The 22,614-nt window shown below is 46.6% G+C and overlaps 1 protein-coding gene across 7 annotated transcripts in view; it reads left to right on the top strand.

Annotated features, from left to right (window-relative positions):
• trim2a (tripartite motif containing 2a) overlaps nucleotides 1-22,614 on the top strand; it is a 285,296-nt gene that overhangs the window by 235,140 nt on the left and 27,542 nt on the right. For all 7 annotated transcript variants that reach the window (XM_086011965.1, XM_086011975.1, XM_086011985.1 and 4 more), the window contains 2 exons: nucleotides 5,742-5,922; nucleotides 20,602-21,334. In XM_086011965.1, the coding sequence (XP_085868091.1) occupies nucleotides 5,742-5,922; nucleotides 20,602-21,334 (914 nt within the window). The remainder of the gene's footprint in view (nucleotides 1-5,741; nucleotides 5,923-20,601; nucleotides 21,335-22,614) is intronic.

Here is a 22,614-nt window from a genome sequence, read left to right on the forward strand (position 1 = left end):
ATTTAACTGTTGCCCCCAGTTGTTTTGGAAACATATTTTCGGTGCCTGGGTCATTAACGCACAAACTCCTCTCTGTCTCAGCAGCTGCAGCATATTTTTAGTGAAAAAAATCCCAAGAATGTTGAGAACAAGAACCCACTGCCAGTGCCTCCAACACCAATCACTGCTGAAAACAAACTTCAGACCTTGCATTGGCTTATTTCCTTTTAATGTATAAAATATTTATTTGCTTTCTGTTATGACTAGTATCTCTTGAGCCTTAGAGGTTTACAGCACAGAAGGAGGCTATTTAGCCTGCCATCTTTGTTCTCCACCTCGCTCCTTCTCACTGAGGTGGCCTCTAATGTACAATAAGGATTGTACTATTTCCCTTAAGAATATATATGAAATCTTTGTCAACATAACAACCTTAGAAATAACAACAGAAAATGCTGGAAAAACTCAGCAGGTCCGGCAACATCCGTGGAGAGAAATTTGAGTTGACGTTTCGGGTCGAACCCTTCTTCAAAACTGGAAATAAAATAAAATAGATCGAAGGCAGGGCTGCGATCGGACAAAAGAAGTAAAAGACAATAAAAGGTATTCAAAGCCAGACGAGATGGTAATAGGCTGAGAGTAGGTGTGAAGTGTACTGGCAGGGCAAGAGATAGCTGCGAGGTGGGAGAGAGAAACAAAAGGAAAGGAAAGATACTTATGTTCTAAACAGTGATAGAATCCTTTATTAACACCAGTGCTCCCCATTTCCCACTATCTTTGCTCAGAAATTACATTCCCAGTTATGTCTAAACTTAAGCCAAGTCTCTGTTATAACTACTATATTGTACCCTGATGCGCTATCAATTACTCCTAAAAGACGGAGAGTTAGGAGAGTAACTAAAAGGCTTTTATTAGCAAAGAACAGAGCATGCCTCTCGTGGTTTACTGGGTTCCAAGAAGGCAGGGGGCTGCAGAGCAGTCACCTTTATACCTGGGCCTGTGGGTGGAGCCAGGGGCGGAGCCAGCAGAGACATGCTGAGGCATGCATAGGTACAACAGTGTGCAACAACAACAACGGTGAACAACAATAACAGTGGTTTACCACATTCACCCCTTGTTTAAAATTGAGTCCGGCGGGGTGAAGTGTACTAAAGGTTCGTGTAAGTAAGTCTATCAGGCGGCCTTGTATGCCGTCCTGATCGTCGTCGTGGCGGCGGTGATGGTGCAGCATCCAACGTTGAATCTGGCGTCTCATTGAGTGGTTGGGTGGTCAATGACGGGTCCTGGGGCTGCGGCATGCCGTCTAGCGGGGTTGGGTTGTGGGTAGTGGTGGATGGCAATGGTAGTGTTTCAGGGGCACCCGAAGGTGCGAGATCTCGTGTGGAGGCTGTGTCCTCCCGCCCGTCCGGGTACGCTACGTAAGCGTACTGGGGGTAGGCGTGGGTAGTGGTGGGTGGCGAGGGAGGTGTTTGGGGAGCACCCAAAGGTGCGAGGTCTCGTATGGAGACTGTGTCCTCCAGCCCGTCCGGGTACACCACATAAGCATACTGAGGGTTGGCATGGAGGAGGCTCACCCTCTCGACCAGGGGGTCCGTCTTATGGGACCTCACGTGCTTCCGCAGTAGGACGGGTCCTAGAGAAGTCAGCCATGTCGGTAACGAGATCCCCGATGTGGACTTCCTGGGGAAGGAGAACATTCTCTCGTGAGGGTTGGCATTGGTGGCTGTACAGAGCAGTGACCGAATGGAATGGAGCGCCGCAGGGAGGACCTCCTGCCAGCGAGAGGTCGGAAGGCCCTTAGATTTCAAGTTTAAAAGGACTGCCTTCCAGACCGTCGCATTCTCCCTTTCCACCTGGCCATTCCCCCGGGGGTTGTAGCTGGTGGTCCTGCTTGTAGCAATACCTCTCGCGAGCAGGTACTGACGATGAAGTTCGTCGCTCATAAAGGATGAGCCCCTGTCGCTATGAATATAGCTAGGGAAACCGAACAAGGCGAAGAGGTCATTCAGACATTTAATGACCGTGGTACTGGTCATGTCTGAGCAAGGGATGGCAAACGGGAAACGGGAGTACTCGTCAATTATGTTGAGGAAGTACACATTGCGGTCGGAGGAGGGGAGGGGCCCTTTAAAATCGACGCTCAGCCGTTCAAAAGGGCGCGTGGCTTTGATCAGGCTTGCTCTGTCTGGCCTATAAAAATGCGGTTTGCACTCGGCACAGATTTGGCAGTTCCTGGTCATGGTCCTGACCTCCTCGATGGAGTAGGGCAGGTTACGGGATTTGATGAAGTGAAAAAACCTGGTGACCCCCGGGTGGCAGAAGTCATTGTGGAGGGTCTTCAGTCTATCAACCTGCGCGTTGGCGCATGTACCACGTGATAGGGTATCTGGGGGCTCATTGAGTTTCCCGGGCCGGTACAAGATATCGTAATTGTAGGTGGAGAGTTCGATTCTCCACCTCAAGATCTTGTCATTCTTGATTTTGCCCCTCTGCTTATTATTAAACATAAAAGCTACTGAACGCTGGTCAGTGAGCAGGGTAAATCGTTTTCCGGCCAGGTAATGCCTCCAATGTCGCACAGCTTCCACAATGGCCTGGGCCTCCTTTTCGACAGAGGAGTGTCAAATCTCGGGGCCCTGGAGGGTCCTTGAGAAAAAGGCCACGGGTCTCCCCGCCTGGTTAAGGGTTGCAGCTAGGGCAAAGTCGGATGCGTCGCTCTCCACTTGGAAAGTGATGGACTCATCCACTGCGTGCATCGTGGCCCTTGCAATATCTCTTTTTATGAGAGTGAAGGCTGCACAGGCCTCTGCTGTCAGGGGGCAGGAGGTGGACTTGATGAGGGGTCTGGCTTTGTCCGCATAGTTGGGCACCCACTGAGCATAGTACGAGAAAAACCCTAGGCATCTCTTCAGTGCTTTTTGGCAGTGGGGGAGGGGGCGCTCCATAAGGGGGCGCATCCTGTCGGGGTCGGGGCCGATGACTCCGTTCTCCACTACACAGCCAAGAATGGCAAGGTGCGTGGTACGAAACATACACTTGTCCTTGTTGTATGTTAGGTTCAGTCGCTGGGCCGTACGGAGGAATTTCTCTAGATTAACATCATGGTCCTGCTGGTTGTGGCCGCAGATGGTGACGTTGTCTAGATAGGGGAAAGTGGCCTGGAGCGCGTTCTGGTCAACCATCCGGTCCATCTCCCGTTGGAAGACTGAAACCCCGTTGGTGACGCCGAAGGGAACTCTGAGGAAGTGGTAGAGACGACCGTCAGCTTCAAAAGCTGTGTACTGGCGGTCCTCAGCCCTGATGGGGAGCTGGTGGTATGCCGACTTCAGATCAATCGTCGAGAACACCCGGTATTGTGCTATCTGATTGACCATGTCAGATATGCGGGGGAGTGGGTATGCATCTAGCTGGGTGTAGCGATTGATCGTCTGGCTGTAGTCAATAACTAGGCGCTGTTTTTCGCCAGTCTTCACTACCACCACTTGTGCTCGCCATGGGCTGGTGCTACTTTCAATAATCCCTTCCTTCAGGAGTCTCGCTACCTCGGATTTAATGAAGCTCCTATCCCCGGCACTGTAACGCCTGCTTTTGGTAGCGATGGGCTTACAGTCGCGGGTGAGGTTAGCGAACAAGGAGGGAGGGGGTGACTTTAAGGGTGGAGAGGCTGCAAATGGTGCGCGGCGGGCGATTTAAAAGCTGCTGGCTGCAGACTGTGAGTGGGGGGAGGGGTCCGTCGTACGCTAATGTGACACTCTTAAGGTGGCACTGAAAATCCAACCCCAGTAGAACGGCAGCGCAGAGATGTGGCATGACCAGAAGTTTAAAATTTTTGTATTCTGTGCCCCGTACTGAAAGGGTCACTACACAGTAGCCAACGACGTCCGCTGACTGGGCTTTGGAAGCCAAAGAGATCCGATAGCGTGTCGGCAGGACCGGGAGAGAGTAACCGCGCACCGTGTCGGGGTAGATAAAGCTCTCCGTGCTCCCGCTGTCAAAAAGGCAGGTAGTGGTGCGGCCGTTTACTGTAATGTCCATCATGGACCTGGACAGTTGACGAGGGAGAGATTGGTCCAGCGTCACGGAGGCCAGCGTATGGTTGAGCGAGTCGATGTGGTCGTCAGATGAGGCGGTGGTTGAGTTCGGGTCCCCCGTGGTTGAAGTTGGAGACGTCCAAGATGGCGGACAAAATGGCGGCGCCCATGATCCCGATCCCCACGCGGCTGGGGGAGCCCAAGATGGCAGACAAGATGGCTGCCCCCCACGGTTCGCACGCGGCGCTGCTGGCGTTAGCGGTTTTACCTTTGCAGGCGCTGACATAGCGTCCTTTCTTCCCGCAGCCGGAGCAGGTAGCGTTTCTTGCCGGGCAGCGTGCTCTGGGGTGTTTTGCCTGGCCACAAAAATAACATTTCTGTGCCTTGGACATCGCAGCAGCAGTTGAAGGTGGCGGTCCCATGACCCAAGGTTGTGGCGTCCACGTTGCGGAGCAGTTAGTGGAGAAGGCGTCCATATTCCTGTGGGCCGCGTCGAGCGAGAGCGCGAGGGACACTGCCTTTCTCAGGTCCATTTCTCCCTTTTCCAACAGTCTCTGCCGGGAGTAGTCGGACCTTAGACCCGCAACGAAAGCATCTCGGATCAGTCCCTCCGTGTGTGCTGCGGCTGATACTTCTTTGCAATCGCAGCCTCGGCCGAGTATCCGTAGTGCCCGTAGGAAGGCCTCCACCGATTCCCCGGGCTGCTGTCTGCGGGATCTTAAGAGGTGCCTGGCATAGACCGTATTTACCGGGCGTGCGTATTGCCCTTTTAGCAGATCGATAGCCGCCGCGTAGGTCGTCGCGTCCTGGATTATTGTATAAACTTGGTGGCTCACCTTTGAGGCCAGGATTTCCAGCTTGTTTTCGTCCAGGGTCACAGTTGAGGCTTGCAGGTAGGCCTCGAAGCAACGCAGCCAATGCGCGAATTTGGTAGCCGAACCCGCTTCTTGGGGGTCTAGGTCCAGGCATGTTGGTCTGAGGGCTCGCAGCAGCTCCTGCTGCTCAGCGTTTGGTGCAGCAGCCTGCTGCTCAGCGCTTGTTAACATTTTGTTTTTGCTAATAAAATTGATGCGCTATCAATTACTCATAAAAGACGGAGAGTTAGGAGAGTAACTAAAAGGCTTTTATTAGCAAAGAACAGAGCATGCCTCTCGTGGTTGACTGGGTTCCAAGAAGGCGGGGGGTTGCAGAGCAGTCACCTTTATACCTGGGCCTGTGGGTGGAGCCAGGGGCGGAGCCAGCAGAGACATGCTGAGGCATGCATAGGTACAACAGTGTGCAACAACAACAACAACGGTGAACAACAATAACAGTGGTTTACCGCATACCCCTCCTTAGTTATGGTTCTAATTCTCCAGTTTTGTTTTTGAATTCACATACACACCATTCAATTCTGGCTACTTTTTTGCCAGTGTTCAATTCGCCCTCCTTCTGACCTGTTTTGTTACTTTCCTATTTTTTTCTCTGTTTTTGCCCTTCCTACATCTCTTTCCTCTCTTTTCATTCCTTTCTGCTTCATTTTGTTTTTTTAAAAATCTCTGCTCCCTGCTATATTCGGTTAAACTGTCCCTCACAGCATTAGTTACTCTTCCAGTGAGGATGTTGGTCTCCCTGTTCAAGTGCAGCTCCAAAGTTGCTGAAGGCTCACAATTTATTCTATTACAAATTTCTGAACATACTAGCTAGCAAAGTGGTGAAAAGAATCCACAGAAATAACGTTTGATCTTTTCACAGGCTGCCCGAGTTGGACTCTGCTCTCGGTTTCCTGTCCGAAATCTTGCAGGATTTGACCAATGAGAAAGTAAGCATTGAAGAAGAGATCCATGCTACTTTTGATGAGCTCCAAAAGACTTTAAATGTACGGAAGAGTGTTCTGCTTATGGAACTGGAGGTCACATATGGTGTTAAACAAAAAGTAAGAGAACTTTAGTATTTGCCAAATTAATATTGAGTAATTTGCCAAAAAATGTTATGACTGCTTAAGTAGATTGATTCATTCATAACCAGTATTTTTTCATTGCTGGTTTATATAAAATTGAAGGAAAATAACTGCAGTAAATGGGCTATGTCATGGTTGTCTCACCAGGACTGTGGAGAATTAGCACAATTATAACTGCTTGGTAAAACTGTAACTGTTGCAGAGTAACAGCCATGTGTTTTCAGTAGCATCACGATGGTTGCTATGCAGAGGACCTAGCGAGCACGAAGGGTAAAGGACTTACCCCAATTAAAACATGACTGTTAAGTGTATAAAGAATGTTTGTCTTGCACATTGAGAATCTTTGATTTGGAAATGTTAGCTCTATCGTCTAGCTATTGATTTACTCCCTTCCCTTCCTCTCCTAAAGTCGTTTAATCCTTGTTGGAGCATGGTTTCAGAGGTGCAGTCACTTTCTGGTTCCAAATTATGGCTACTCATCAGCAGCCTATACAGTGAGCATCCACAGACTGTTCAACAAGGGGCATCATAACTGAGCCTAATCTTGTTCTTGTTCTTCTTGTCCAATGTCTGCACCTCCAGCAGAGACTGATGGACAGCTTCCCTTCCCTAACTCAAGGGGACTGACACCAGTTGTAGTGCCCTGCCACCACCCTGGCTGAGATCAGCTAACCTGGTACAGACGAGGGATCAAATCTGGCAATTATATAGCTCGCTGGAGGCTCAGGAGTTTTAGTTTCAATGAGCATTCAAAGCAAGAGTTGACTTCTTTGGGAAAGATTTAACTATTCTGGTGCAGACTATACACAAATCCAGTTGCATTCCATTTGGTTAGTCTCCACTTGGAATGGAAATATATTGGTACTGAAGAATATATTCAGGCAAGGCACTTCACCTGAGGGTTGGAAAGAAATTGCATGTCAATTTAAATGATTTGTAATGTACTGTTACTTTTGCACCAATGGCCTGGATTTTGCGGGGCTGATGATGGCGTACGCCGTTGTAAGCCTTTTTAAAAGGCCCTGCAAGTTCTGGGTTTCCGCCAGCGCGAAAACACGGAACTTGCGATCGGTCAAGGTTTACCTTGACGGATCATACGAACCGACCCAAAAATCACTTTCGCTGGCACAGAGTTGGGCTCTCTGCCCAACTACTACCCAGCAAATGCCCACAAAACCCTTACGTCTGGTAAAAGCAGGCATAGGACCTGCTTTCAGGATTTCCATTTTCATTTTCAGCGAGTTCCAGGATTTTGACCCAGCGACAATGAAGGATTGGTGATATAACTTCTAAGTCAGGCTGGTGTGTGACTTGGAGGGGAACTTGGAGGTGGTCGTGTTCCCATGCGCCTGTTGCCCTTGTCCTTCTAGGTGGAAGAGGTCGTGGGTTTGGGAGGTGCTGCCGAAGAAGGTCACAAGAAAGGTTACATATGTACAAGGCTGTTATTTGCAATTTAAAGTACAGTGAATATCTTTAATGAATCCTTTCACAGTAGGACATATAATCATAGAATGGTTACAGCACAGAAGGAGGCCATTTGGCCAGTCGAGCCCGTGCCGGCTCTCTGCAAGTACACTTCAGCTAGCCCCACGCCTCTGCCCTTCCTTCGTAGTCCTGCAAAAAATTTTCCTTCGGGTACTTATCCAATTCCCTTTTTGAAAGCCATGTTTGAATCTGCCTCCATCACCCTTTCAGGCAGTGCATTCCAGATCACAACCACTCGCTACGTAAAACAAGTTTTTCCTCATGTCGCCTTTTGGTTCTTCTGCCAGTCACCTTAAATCTGTGTCCTCTGGTTCTCGACCTTTCCGCCAATGGGAACAGTTTCTCTCTCTACTCTGTCTAGACCCCTCATGATTTTGAACACCTATCAAATCTCCCCTCGACCTTCTCTGCTCTAAGGAGAACAACCCCAGCTTCTCCAGTCTATCCACGTAACTGCAATCCCTCATCCCTGGAACCATTCTTGTAAATCTTTTCTGCACCTTCTCTAAGGCATTCACATCCTTCCTAAATTGCAGTGCCCAGAATTGGACACAGTACTCCAGTTGAGGCCAAAACAGTGTTTTATAAAGGTTCTTCATAACTTTGCTTTTGTACTCTAAGCCTCTATTTATGAAACCCAGGATCCCATATGCTTTTTAACTGCTTTCTCAACCTGTTCAACGATTTGTGCACATATACCCCCAGGTCTCTCTGTTCATGCACCCCCTTTAGGATTGTACCCTTAGTTTATATTGCCTCTCCTCATTCTTCCTACCAAAATGTATCACTTTGCACTTTTCTGCGTTAAATTTCACCTGCCACGTGTCCACCCATTCCACCAGCCTGTCTTATGTCCTCTTGCAGTCTATCACTGTCATCCTCCACTGTTCACTATACTTCCAAGTTTTGTGTCATCTGCAAATTTTGAAATTGTGCCCTGTACACCCAAGTCTGTCATTAATATATATCAAGAAAAGCAGTTGTCCTAGTACTGACCCCTGGGGAACACCACTGTATAATTTCCTCCAGTCCAAAAAACAACCGTTCACCACTACTCTCTGTTTCCTATCACTTAGCCAAATTCGTATTCATACTGCCACTGTCCCTTTTATTCCATGGGCTTCAACTTTGCTGGCAAGCCTATCATGTAGCACTTTATCAAACGCCTTTTGGAAGTCCATGTACACCACATCAACCGTGTTGCCCTCATCAACCCTCTCTGTTACCTCATCAAAAAACTCAATCAAGTTAGGTAAACACGATTTGCCTTTGACAAATCCGTGCTGGCTTTCTTTAATTAATCCACACTTGTCCAAGTGACTCTGAATTTTGACAGGATTGTCATTTCTAAAAGCATCCCCACTACTGAGGTTAAACTGTCTGACCTGTAGTTGCTGGGTTTATCCTTATACCCTTTTTTGAACAAGTGTGTAACATTTGCAATTCTCCAGTCCTCTGGCACCACCCCTGTATCAAAGGAGGGTTGGAAGATTATGGCCAGTACCTCTGCAATTTCCACCTTTCCTTCCCTCAGCATCCTAGGATGCATCCCATCCAGTCCTAGTGATTTAGCTACTTTAGTACAGCCAGCCTTTCTAGTACCTCCTCTATCAATTTTTATCCCATCCAGTATCTCAACTACCTCCTCTTTGATTAATGACTTTGGCAGCATCTTCTTCCTTGGTAAAGACAGATGCAAAATATTCATTTAGTACCTCAGCCATGCCCTCTGCCTCCATGCATAGGTCTCAGTTTTGGTCCCTAATCAGCCCCACCCCTCCTCTTACTACCTGTTTACTATTTATATGCCTATAGAAGACTTGGATTCCCTTTTATGTTAGCTGCCAATCTATTCTCATACTTTCTCTTTGCCCCTCTTATTTCCTTTTTCACTTTTCCTCTGAACTTTCTATATTCAGCCTGGTTCTCACTTGTATTCGCAACCTGACATCTGTCATATGCTCCCTTTTTCTGCCTCACCTTACTCTCTATCTCTTTCGTCAACCAGGGAGCTCTGACTTTGGTTGCCCTACCTCTCCCCCTCGTGGGATTATACCTCGACTGTACCTTGATGCGCTATCAATTACTCATAAAAGACTGAGAGTTAGAAGAGTAACTAAAGGCTTTTATTAACAACAGAATGGAGGTCTGCCTCGAGTGGTCGACCGGTCCAGGATACCAAGGGCTGGGGAGCAGTCACCTTTATACTAGGACCTGTGGGAGGAGTCAGCCGAGGCATGTCCAGGCATGTACACAGTGGAATACAAACAGGACAAACAGGAATACAAACAGTGGTTTACCACATTCCTGAACCATTTCCTCTTTAAAGGCAGCCCATTGTTCGATTACAGTTTTGCCTGTCAGTCTTTGACTCCAATTTACCCAGGCCAGATCCATTCTCAACCCACTGAAATTGGCCTTCCTCCAATTAAGTATTTTTACTCTAAATTGCTCCCTGTCCTTTTCCATAGCTAATCTGAACCTTATGATACTAGGATCACTGTTCCCTAAATGTTCCCCTACTGACACGTGCTCCACTTGACCCACCTCATTCCCCAGAACCAGATCCAGCGATGCCTCCTTCCTCGTTGGGCCGGAAACTTACTGATCGAGAAAATTCTCTTGAACACATTTCAACATTTCTTCCCCCCACCCCCCCCACCTCCCCTCCCAACTGCCCCTGCCTTTTACACTATTACTATCCCAGTCTATATTAGGAGAGTTGAAGTCCCCCATTATCACTACGTTGTAGTTCTTGCACCTTGCTGTAATTTCCCTGCAAATTTGCTCCTATATCCTTCCCGCTAGTTGGTGGCCTATAGAATACACCTAATAGTCTAATGGCACCTCTATTATTTCTTAACTCTAACCAAATAGATTCTGTCCTTGACCCCTGCAGGACATCCTCTCTCCAGCACTGCAATATTCTCCTTAATCAATACTGCCACCCACACCTCCTTCCTTATCTTTCCTGGATATAAGGTGTTCAGGTATATTTAGTACCCAATCCTGCCCTTTTATTGAGATAGGTCTCTGTTATCGCCATGACATCATATTCCCATGTGGCTATTTGCACCTGCAGCTCTCAAACCTTATTCACCACACTTCGTGCATTCACACACATGCACTGCAAACCTATCTTAGACCTTGTATTCTCTCCTTAGTCTGACCCCACCTAATACCTCACTATTTCTTATTCTAGTGCTATCTGTCTCTCCCAATCCTTTGTGCACCTTGTTTCTCCTTTTCTAATGCTACATCCTGGTGCCCATCCCCCTGCCAAATTAGTTTAAACCCTCCCCAACAGCACCAGCAACCCCCCCGTGAGGATATTGGTCCCAGCTCTGTTGAGGTGCAACCCGTCCGGCCTGTAAAGGTCTCGCCTCCCCCAGAACTGGTCCCAATGTCCCAGGAATCTAAAGCCCTCCCTCCTGCACCATCTCTCCAGCCACGCATTCATCTGCTCTATCATAGAGTTATACAGCGCAGAAAGAGGTCCTTCGGCCCATCGTGTCTGCACCGGCCATCAAGCCCTGTATTCTAATCCCATTTTCCAGCACTTGGTCCGTAGCCTTGTATGCTATGGCATTTCAAGTGCTCATCTAAATGCTTCTTGAATGTTGTGAGGGTTCCTGCCTCTACCACCCTTTCAGGCAGTGAGTGGAAAAAGTACTCACTAGCACCAGGAGTAATCTGGAGATTACTACCTTTTTGAGGTGCTACTTTTTAATCTCTTTCCTAGCTCCCTAAAATCTGGGAGGCAACATACCATGCTGGAATCACATCTGCAGCTGCAGAAACGCCTGTCTGATCCCCTATCACTATTGCTTTCCCGATCATCATCCTCCTCCTTCCCCTCCACCCCCCCCCCCCCGATTCCTGCGCTCTCCAAATTCTTCCACTCTGCTTGCGAAGCACTCCAACTGCGTTCACCCAGCTCTGTCTCCAAGCTCTGTGCTGAAGCTCATTAATGAGGAATTTTATATCAAAACTTGAAATCAAAATGTATTGTACAGATTGCTTTGTTTTGTAGCAGATTTCAGAAATGTATAAAATCCCAGAGGGACCCTGGTTCCAAATGAGGTTGACCCATATTGGGTACAGTGATTTAACTTTATTCAACACAAGCAAGAATTAATACATTACAGTATTCGAGCAACAGTTTACAGAGAATAATTGAGACTTGTACTAATGTTATCCTCTGGGTAGAAGTCACAACTATGAGTAAGCTACACCCGATGTCTCATTTCTCTTTGTCTCCCGGGTGTCTCCTTGATTCTTCCTGAAGTCTTCTACACTTTGGCTTTTGAGACCCCCTTCTTATACCCTTGCTCTCATTCAAAACCTGTTGAGTCACTGGCTTATATCCCAAACACAAAATCCAATCACCAAGAAGCCACGTCTGCAGCACCTTGGCTCTCTCAGATTCTGGTCATGTGATACTCTTGCATCATCTGTTTTTGACCATCAAGACGTGTATATCTGGGGTAGTTATGGCAACACAAAAGGAACATATCTCCATAATGTTGAGATATGGTGTCCTTGCTGTTCCTGTGAAAGGCCTATGGCCCAGAAATTCCCTACCCTATTGCCACGAGTTTGCACCGCAATCCTGGCGCAAAATGGCGGCTGCCACGGGACTTGGCAGCTGCCATTTGGGTGAGGGCTTTGGCACTGCTGAAGATGCAAATATCAAGAGCATGATGTCACGCCGACTTAACATCACGCTCTGCAAACTTCGAGTTTAGCACTGGGACCTAAGCTCGCCCTGAAAAGCGAGCGTTCAGCAGACTGACAGTGATGCTGTCAGCACTTCTTAAAGGGACACACACATCTTTCAGGTTTGCATTTAAGCTTTTGGACTGGATTTTTTTTATTTAAGAAGTGGCTTGATGCAATACGTGTTAAAAGTTTTTTTTAAGTGTGCAGGGAGTGCTGCTGGATGCTTGCAATGCTTCGGATGGTAAAGGAAGGCCTCTGTGAAGACAGAAAATGCTGGAAATACTCAGGTCAGGCAGCATCCATGGAGAGAGAAACCGTTCATGTCTTAGGTCGAGATACTGCCTGACCGGCTGAGTATTTCCAGTATTTTATGCTTTTATTTCAGATTTACAGCATCCGCTCACAGAGGGAAGAGGCGGAGGCAGAAGGACGGATGCAACCCAGGCAGCCCCTTCCTGGCTGGGATATCTGAGATGAAATCACAACCCCAATTCCCCTTTCAACATTTGTCCCACACCTTACCTTCCCTCTGTTACTGACCATCACAGCATCCTCTTGGCCACAATGCTGGAATATAAGCCACCACAAAGCAAACTTTCCAATCCAACTTTATACATCTATCCATCCAATATGACATCAAGAAATTGACTCATCATCCTTATGTAGTCCTTCAGTAACTGTCTTGTGTGTGCCTGTGCCTGTGCCTATCCTACTGATATCACGCAGGGCTGCAGCATGGCTGGAGAAGGCTGCTGACTTTCAGTGGTGGACACTTCAAATGGCCTTGCTGGTTGACCTTGAAGAACTGGTGGCTGGGAGTGTGAAATAAAGTGACTGTTTGTTTCTTCTTCTTCTTCACTCTTCTCTCCCTCTTCTGGCTGGGCAGGCAGCATTTCTTGGGTGTGTGAAATGAGGAAGGCATAAAGGTGGATTTGTGGTGAGGGAAGGGTGGGAAAGCATGAGGTACATGCAAGAAAGAGGATAACGTATAAGGATACCAGCATCTTGTATCCTTTCAGCCCCATTCAAATCAAATCAATTTTATTTGCCATATGTATTACTACAATGGAATGTTTTTACTCCCTGATCACTTCCACAATAGGCTGTGGGAGCTCACAGAGACACGTTGCTATTCTACAGCGCCATGTTCAGTAAAAGTCAATTCAATTGCGTCCAATAGCAGTGGGAACGCGATGTCCATCAGCTGCTCCATCTCCGCGGACTGCTCCACAATATGGTGTCCTTCTTCTCACGCTCACCGTCTGGCCTCAGGTCTCCATGCCCGGCTCTCCCTCCTTCCCCTCGAACTGCGAGCTTCCTGCACTGTCGCTGGTTCAAATTTGCAACGGCCTGGGGCCTGCCTCTCTCACTCACGTCCGGCCTCCAACCGCCATGCCCAGCTCCCCCCCTCCTAGTCCGAAACAGAAATTCACGATGAGGAGCTGCCGGGCGACGTGCCGAAGCGGGTCTTCGTGGCTGCTGCTGCCGCTTCCTGCTGCTGCGCTGCCTCCGCCCGACTCGCCGAACACATCGCATCGGGAGCGGGCGGCGGGGGGTGCGGGCCGTCCGAAGCAGGAGAGCGCTTAGCTCCGGACCACCTCGGTCGCCATCTTGAATCGAACTCTACCCTGCCAAGAATAGCCAGCACCATCTCCTCCAAGGGGTGAGGTGAAGGAATGGGAGATGTGCCTCGTGTTTGTTACAGATTGTTGGTAGGTGAATGATTGGGGGTGGGGGTCATGCATTGAAAAGTGTATGAGGCTAGTGGTGCAGTTGGTAGGAGACGGCTTTTGACGATGCATTCACTGACCTTGACCACTGGTCTGAAGTCATGAAGCTTCTTTGGGCACTGGAGCCAGGTTGTGGGGGTGACACTGCTGGCAGTGACGGCCTCGGTGATCTAGTCCCACATCCGTCTTTCTGGCGGGTCTCCTGGCCCCTGTGGGTAGAGGACCCCTCTCTTGCAGTGTTGACCCCCTGCACAAAGTTGGAGTGCTGCGTTCGAGACTCTGGGTGCCCCTTCCCTGGTTTGCTGAGCCATTTGTGTTAGTGCTGAAGCACTTTCCCTTTTTTTAAGGTGTGGAAGGGAATTCAGCTTTAATTCTTTTTCAGAAGGCAGTTGAGCTGTAAGGGCTAAAACCTACCTATCTTTACATGATTTTTATTTTATTTATTTCAGAAAGCAGTTCCCCTTTTAAGTGACCGAACTGCTTTCTGAAATGGCAGCTTTGCTTTGAAAAGGCTGTCCTTGCTGCAATGATGCAATGGCCATGCTATATTGGGGCCTCCTGCCAGGACTAACTCCACCAAAATGGCCTTACACCCAGTAAGTTTAGCGCTGGGCTAATGTTAATGGTCTGCTGGCACCATCAATTTCGGCAGGCGTTCACACTGGCCCACGGTGGACCCGGCAGGTTTTTAGTGATGTCAAATTTTTAGCCCTATGTTTCTAATTCACTGCAGATATCGTAACATTCCAACACCGTGGCAGCTACACCTGGCCTTGCTTCCCAGGCTAGCTGCACTCTGTCTCATCCTTACTGTTGGCTAATATCCAACTTTCACCCACAGCCTCCCTATTCGACTACAGCAAGCCTCTTTCTCACTCCAGGCTGGCTGGTTACAGCTTACTCACAGACTTTTAATTATAAGCAAAAGGGTTACATTTCATATATAATTCAGGTTATCATTGCATACAGTTGATGATTACAGATTTCTACATTTAATTCTTATACACAATTTATAAATCTATTACTGATGATTGATTATATCAATAAAGATAGAAAACAAGTATTCTAAAAAATCAATTAATCCACGATAATCTTACAAGCTGACATCTAAATGGAATGGAATCAGCCAGTTGTCAAGGAGACCTGTCCAATCGGAATTTGTTTCTGTTATGCCTAAAATTATTTTTCTGCCATTAATTCAGCACTTGGGGAAAGCAAGTGAATGTATATGATGCTGTAACAGCTCACAGTACCAGCTCTTGCTGGTACAGAAGAATTGACCTATAAGTCGACCTTTTCCACCACTCCCATGATTATACCCTACTGTTCTGGAAGAATGAATACCTGAGTTTATATTGCAAGTATAAATAAATTGGGCACAAGATGGTAAGGCCTGTCTGAGTGAAATGAACCCAATATTGCAGCAGTTTTCAAACTATTGTATGGGGCACCGTTTTCAAATATTGGCACACTGCTGAGGACTCATAGAAACATAGGAGCAGGAGTAGGCCATTCGGCCCCTCGAGCCTGCTCCGCCATTCAATGAGATCATGGCTGATCATCCAAATTCAGGACCCTGTCCCTGCCTTCTCCCCATATCCCTTGATCCCTTTAGCCTCAAGAAATATATCCAACTCTTTCTTGAATATATTTAATGAACTGGCCTCCACCGCCCTCTGTGGCAGAGAATTCCACAGATTCACCACTCTCTGGGTGAAGAAATTCCTCCTCATTTCAGTCCTAAATGGCTTACCCCTTATCCTTAGACTATGACCGCTGGTTCTGGACTCCCCGGCCATCCGAAACATCCTTCCTGCATCTAGTCTGTCCAGACCTGACAGAATTTTATAGGTTTCGATGAGATCCCCTCTCAATCTTCTAAACTCCAGTGAGTATAAGCCCAATCGACACAATCTCTCCTCATACGTCATTCCTGCCATCCCAGGTATCAGCCTGGTGAATCTTCGCTGCACTCCCTCCATGGCAAGAACGTCCTTCCTCAGGTAAGGTGACCAAAACTGCACCCAATACTCAAGGTGTGCTCTCACCAAGGCCCTGTACAACTGTAGCAAGACCTCCTTGTTCCTGTACTCAAACCCTCTTGCTACGAAGACCAACATACCATTTGCCTTCTTAACCGCCTGCTGCACCTGCATGCTTACCTTCAGCGACTGGTGCACAATAACACCCAGGTCTCTTTGCACTTCCCCTTCTCCCAATCTATTGCCATTCAAATAATAATCTGCCTTCCTGTTTTTGCCACCAAAGTGGATAACCTCACATTTATCCACATTATAGTGCATTTGCCATGTTTCTGCCCAATCACCCAACCTGTCCAAATCGTGCTGGAGTTTCACGACATCCTCCTCACAGCTTACCCTCCCACCCAGCTTTGTGTCGTCTGCAAATTTGGAGAAATTACATCCAATTCCCTCGTCCAGATCATTAATATATATTGTGAACAGCTGGGGTCCTAGGACCGATCCTTGCGGTACCCCACTAGTCACTGCCTGCCACTCGGAAAACGACCCATTTATTCCAACTCTTTGCTTTCTGTCCGCCAACCAGTTCTCTATCCAAGTCAATACCTTGCCCCCAATTCCATGTGCCTTAACTTTACACGCTAACCTCTTATGTGGGACCTTATCGAAAGCCTTCTGAAAGTCCAAATACACCACATCCACTGGTTCTCCCTTATCTATTTTACCAGTTACATCCTCAAAAAATTCCAGTAGATTAGTCAAGCATGATTGACCTTTTGTAAATCCATGTTGACTTTGTCTGATCCTGTCACTGCTTTCCAAGTGCTCTGCTATTACATCTTTTATAATAGACTCTAGCATTTTCCCCACTACCGATGTCAGGCTTACCAGTCTATAATTCCCCGCTTTTTCTCTACCACCTTTTTTGAATAGTGGGGTAACATTAGCTACCCTCCAATCCATGGGTACCGTTCCAGTGTCTATTGAGTTCTGGAAGATGACCAGCAATGCATCTACTATCTCTAGGGCCACTACCTTAAGTACCCTGGGATGTAGACCATCAGGCCCTGGGGATTTATCGGCCTTCAGTCCCATCAATTTTCCTAACACCATTTCCCTACAAATACTGATTTCTTTCAGTTCCTCCCTTTCCTCAGACCCTATGTTCCCCGGCATCTCTGGGAGGTTATTTGTGTCCTCCTTTGTGAAGACAGAACCAAAGTATGTATTTAGTTGGTCTGCCATTTCCTTGTTTCCCATTGTAAATTCCCCTGATTCCGACTGTAAGGGACCTACGCTTGACTTCACCAATCTTTTTCTCTTCACATATCTATAAAAGCTTTTACAGTCAGTTTTTATGTTCCATGCTAGCTTACTCTCATATATTCTATTTTCCCTTTCTTAATTAATCCCTTTGTCCTCCTTTGTTGACTCCTAAACTGCTCCCAATCCTCAGGATTATTGCTTTTTCTAGCCAATTTATATGTCCTCTCCTTGGATCTTATGCTATCCCTAATTTCCCTTGTTAGCCACGGTTGAGTCACCTTTTTTTGTTTTATTTTTATGCCAAACTGGGATGAACAATTTCTGTAGCTCATCCATTCGGTCTTTGAATGTTTGCCATTGCCTATCCACCGTCAACCCTTTGAGTGCCATTCCCCAATCAATCCTACCCAACTCGCTCCTCAGACCATCGTAGTTTCCTTTATTTAAATTGAGGACCCTTGTCTCTGAGTCAACTACTTCATTCTCCATCTTAATGAAGAATTCGATCATATTATGATCGCTCCAACCCAAGGGGCCTCGTACAACAAGATTGCTAATTAATCCTTTCTCATTACATAATACCCAGTCTAAGATGGCCTGATCGCTGGTTGGTTCCTCGACATATTGGTCCAGGAAACCATCCCGTAAACACACCAGGAATTCCTCCTCCACAGTGTTGTTACTAATTTGTTGGCCCAATCTATATGTAGATTAAAGTCACCCATGATGACTGCTGTGCCCTTATTGCACGCTTCTTTAATTTCCCTTTTAATGCCATCCCCAACCTCTGCCTTACTGTTTGGAGGTCTATATACCACTCCCACTAATGTTTTTTTCCCCTTAGTATTTCTCAATTCTACCCATACAGATTCCACATCATCAGAGCTAATATCCTTCATTACAATTGTATTAATCCCTTCTTTAACCAGTAATGCTACCCCACCTCCCTTTTTTGCCTATCTTTCCTGAATATCGAATACCCCTGGATGTTGAGTTCCCAGTCTTGGCCATCCTTGAGCCACGTTTCCGTAATCCCAACCAAATCATATTCGTTTACCTCTATTTGCGCAGCCAATTCATCCACCTTATTACAAATGCTCCTCGCATTAAGACATAAAGCCTTCAGGCTTGTTTTTTTAACGCTCTTAGACCTATTATAATTATTATTTACTGTGGCCACATTTGATTTAAACCGTTGATTTCTCTGACTGCCACTTTTGTTTTTCTCCTTCCTATCTTTTGCTTTTATCCCTGTTTTCCTTTCCTCTGTCTCCCTGCTCAGGTTCCCAACCCCCTGCCATTTTAGTTTAAACCCCCCCGAACAGTGCTAGCAAACCTCCCCGCAAGGATATTTGTCCCGCTCTGGTTCAGGTGCAACCCGTCCGACTTGTACAAGTCCCACCTTCCCCAGAAGCAGGCCCAGTGATCCAGAAAACTAAAGCCCTCCCTCCTGCACCAACTCTTTAGCCACGCATTCATCTGCTCTATCCTCCTATTCCTATACTCACTAGCACGTGGCACCGGGAGTAATCCAGAGATTACAACCTTTGAGGTCCTACTCTTTAATCTGCTACCTAGCTCCCTAAATTCTTGCTGCAGGACCTCATCCCTCTTCCTATACTAACTGCCAAAAGGCTGCCAATATTCAAATGAAAATGTGCCATCCATTGCAGAAAGCATTTTCATTATATATTGCAGCAAAAATAATATGCTGGTAAATCAACATACAGAAAATGGAATTCTCAGATCCTACACACATGCCCTGCCTCAGATGCCCATAAATCTGACCTAATGGACTCCCTTGGGGTCCCTAGTTGAAAATCTATGCAATAATTCATGTGCACCAGTGGAATTTTTCTGTGGCAATTAATATTTAGCAACAATTCTGTAATTAAAACTACAAACATAACTCCTCATGTAATCACCATGATATGAAACGAAATGCAGTAAATAATGAGGAGGATAATATAACAGATTTCAGGAGAACATAGTGGTGAAATGGGCAGACACATGGCAGATTAAATTTAACACAAGTTTGAATCACAGAATGATACAGCACAGAAGGAGGCCATTCGTACCTGTGCCGGCTCTTTGGTAGAGCTATCCAATTAATCCCGCTTCCCTGCTCTTTCCCTATAGCCCTGCAATTTTTTCCCTGTAAATGGAGTGATACATGTTAGTAGGAAGAATGAGGCGAGGCAATATAGGTACAAATTTAAAGTGAGTGTAGGATCAGAGAGACCTGGGGGTGAATGTACACAAATCTTTGAAGGTGGCAACACAAGTTGAGAAGGCTGTTTTTCAAAGAAAAAGCATTTGGGATCCTTGACTTTATTGATGGAGGAATATAGTACAAAAACCTCTACCTCGACGTCCCAGTCAAGCCTCCCATTCATTACCCTACATAAGCTTCAGTTCATTGAAAACCCTGCCAGCCATATTGTATCTATCCTGCACCAAGTTTCACTTGCTCATCACGGCTGTCCTCGGTGACCAAAATTGGTTCCTGGTTTCCCCAATGCCTCAAATCTAAAATTCTCATCCTTGTGTTCAAATCCCACATGGCCTTGCTCCTCCCTATCTATGTAACCTCCTCCAAACTTACAACCCCCCCACCCACCCCGGGCCAAAGGTACGTTCCTCTGACTCCAGCCTCTTTAGTGTTTTCTACCCCCACCCCCATCCCTCCTTTGCCCCACCATTGACATTGTGCCTTCAGCCACCTAGACCTCACGCTCTGGAATCCCCCCGCTAAACCCCTGGCCCTCCACCTCCCTCTTCTTTTAAGACCCTCAGTAAAACACACCTATTTGACCAAGCTTTTGATCATCCTTCCTAATATCTCCTCCCTTGCCTTTACAGCAACGTGGGATTTATTTTAGCATAAATGCAAGTTGTTGACCAGTATCTAAAGTATTTTAGGTGTATAGCATCCTTTTTTAATTTAATCTTGAGATCTCAGTACCATGTACTATAAAAATGTTCATTAGAATTCATTAATAACAAATTTCTGGTAACCTGGAATCTCTAAATCAACAGTATGAATAACACATTCACACTCAATACTTTTAATGACTAAGGCATCACAATCAAATAGGCTGCAGCCAGTTTAAGGCATCAGTCAAGTAGAAATAAAAATCTCATTATTATAAACTTGCCTTATTGAAAGGTGGCATGGTGCTTATGAAAGATATTAGTGTGCTGATGTCACCAACGTCTTATTTGTTTGTGAACCCCAATTTGTATATTATCTTTTTATGCGTTGTATTGCCTTGTCAGATCTGAACAACAATTTTCCTTTCTCAATTGATCCATTAACCTTTCATGATTGTTCACAAGGGCAAGTTAGTCCTTGTTTTGTGGGTTGTACTCGCTGCTTCAGTGAAAGAAATGCAATTTACTGTGATTTTTGAGCAAATGTTAATATTTTAAAATAAAAGATGTTTATAGATATTAAATTTTTGTTACAGGTCCTCCAAGCACAACTGGATGCACTACTGCAGGGCCAGGAAAGCATCAAGAGTAGTTGCAACTTCACTGAACAAGCTCTAAACCATGGGACAGAAACAGAAGTTCTTTTAGTTAAGAAGCAAATGGGTGATCGGTTGAATGAACTAGCTGTTCAGGAGTTTCCTTTACAACCCCAAGAAAATGATCAGCTGGAGTTTGTAGTGGAAACTGAAGGACTTAAGAAATCCATTCATAATTTAGGTACCATAATCACCACAAATGCAGTGGCCTATGAGACTGTTGCGACAGGTGAGGGTCTGAGACACTGCGTGATTGGCCATCCTACATCTGTTACTATAACAACAAAGGATAAAGATGGAGAACTTGTAAAAACCGGAAATGCATGCCTAAGTGCCGAAATTGCATCTCCTGATGGTAGTTTGGTCGATGGGGAGATACTTGACAATAAAAATGGCACCTATGACTTCCTTTATACCATTCAGAAAGAGCAGAAGGAGGGTGACTTTACACTCACTCTCCGACTTTACGATCAGCATATTAAGGGAAGTCCATTTAAGTTGAGGGTTGCCAAACCCACTGATCTTTCTCCAACGTCTGATGGGGTCAAACGACGTGTGAAGTCACCTGGCAGTGGACATGTGAAACAGAAGGCTGTAAAACGACCAGCTAGCATGTATAGCACTGGAAAAAGAAAAGAGAATCCAATTGAAGATGACTTAATCTTTAGAGTTGGTATGTAATTTTTTTAATAAATGCATTCCCTTTCTCTTCTCTCCCCCCCCCCCCCTCCAAGTCTCACGCAGCCTGGGGAGAAATTCGAATAGTGTCAGTTTGTAAAGCGACGTGGGTGGTGTGATCGTGCTATAAGCCCACGTCTTTGGCCTGAGACTTGCTCAAAATTGGGTCTTGGGCCTCATCTGCATGAAACCAGTGAGCTGCAGACATCAGTTAGGCATCCTGATGCAGCTCGCTGCTCGGGACCTAAGGAATTGCGACCAAGCATCCCCTAGGTAGTTCCTGGCTCCACAGAAAGTAAACTGGAAAAAAATGTACTTACCTTTTTGTGAAGACCCGGAACAACTAGTGGCACGTGCTTCGCCCTGTTATGAACAATTTTGTTTTGGAGTCCTATAACAGGCATTAGACCTGGATTTGCATATTCAAGGTGCCTAATGTCGATTTTTGGTGGGTGCCCTGTACATTCTGGGGGCGATTTTTGCCAGCCCTGGGGAGGCGGGACTGCTGGGAAAATGGCAGAAACTGGGAGGGTACCGAACTCGCCTCTCTGCCATCTTCCCAGGAGGTAGGAAGGGGATTACAGCCACTTAACTGCCTGTTAACAGGTAGTTAACAGGCAGTTAAGAGGATTATCCCCATTTTTCCAACACCAGTGTGGGCTTCCTGATGTCGGGGAAACCCCGCCAGGGTCACCGAGGCAAGCAGTGGGTCTGTGGGGGTCAGAGGGTTCGAAAAGTGCGCTGTGGCAGTGAGTGATGGGTGCAAGTGTGGAGAGGTAAGTATGTGAGGTGTGTGAAAAGTCTTAGAAAAAGTTTCCTTACTTTTGTTTATTCCTGTAGGCTTCAATCGTTGGGGATCGGAGGCTCCAGCATTTCCACGGCAGAGATGACCGAATGGCTGCTGCATTCTCCGATGCAACAACCATCTGATTTCTGCTCAGGAAATAGGTTTGGTGAGTCTTGAATACAAGGACTCACCAAACAGAGAATGTCAGTGTTTTTGAGAAGCTATCAAACGATGACAATTCATCAAAACTTTTGACAGATGAAACGTCATATGCTGACGTTCTCTGTCACTGGCTTTCCCTTAATTGGCCTCCTAAACCCGCTGGGCGAGCTTAACAAGGTCAATCAAAGGAAAATAGCGTTGGTTGGCCGGATGTCGATGGAAGCGGGACTAAAACCCGACAAGCAGCAGTCCCGCCTCCATCACGTCCACATTGGCAAAATCACCCCCCAGGTTTCAATGAGGCCGCTGACGCACTTCCAGGGGAG

The sequence above is a fragment of the Somniosus microcephalus genome, chromosome 2 (assembly GCF_052327205.1).
Source record: "Somniosus microcephalus isolate GS21.2 chromosome 2, FLI_Smic_1.0, whole genome shotgun sequence".
In the NCBI taxonomy this organism is placed as follows: Eukaryota; Metazoa; Chordata; class Chondrichthyes; order Squaliformes; family Somniosidae; genus Somniosus; species Somniosus microcephalus.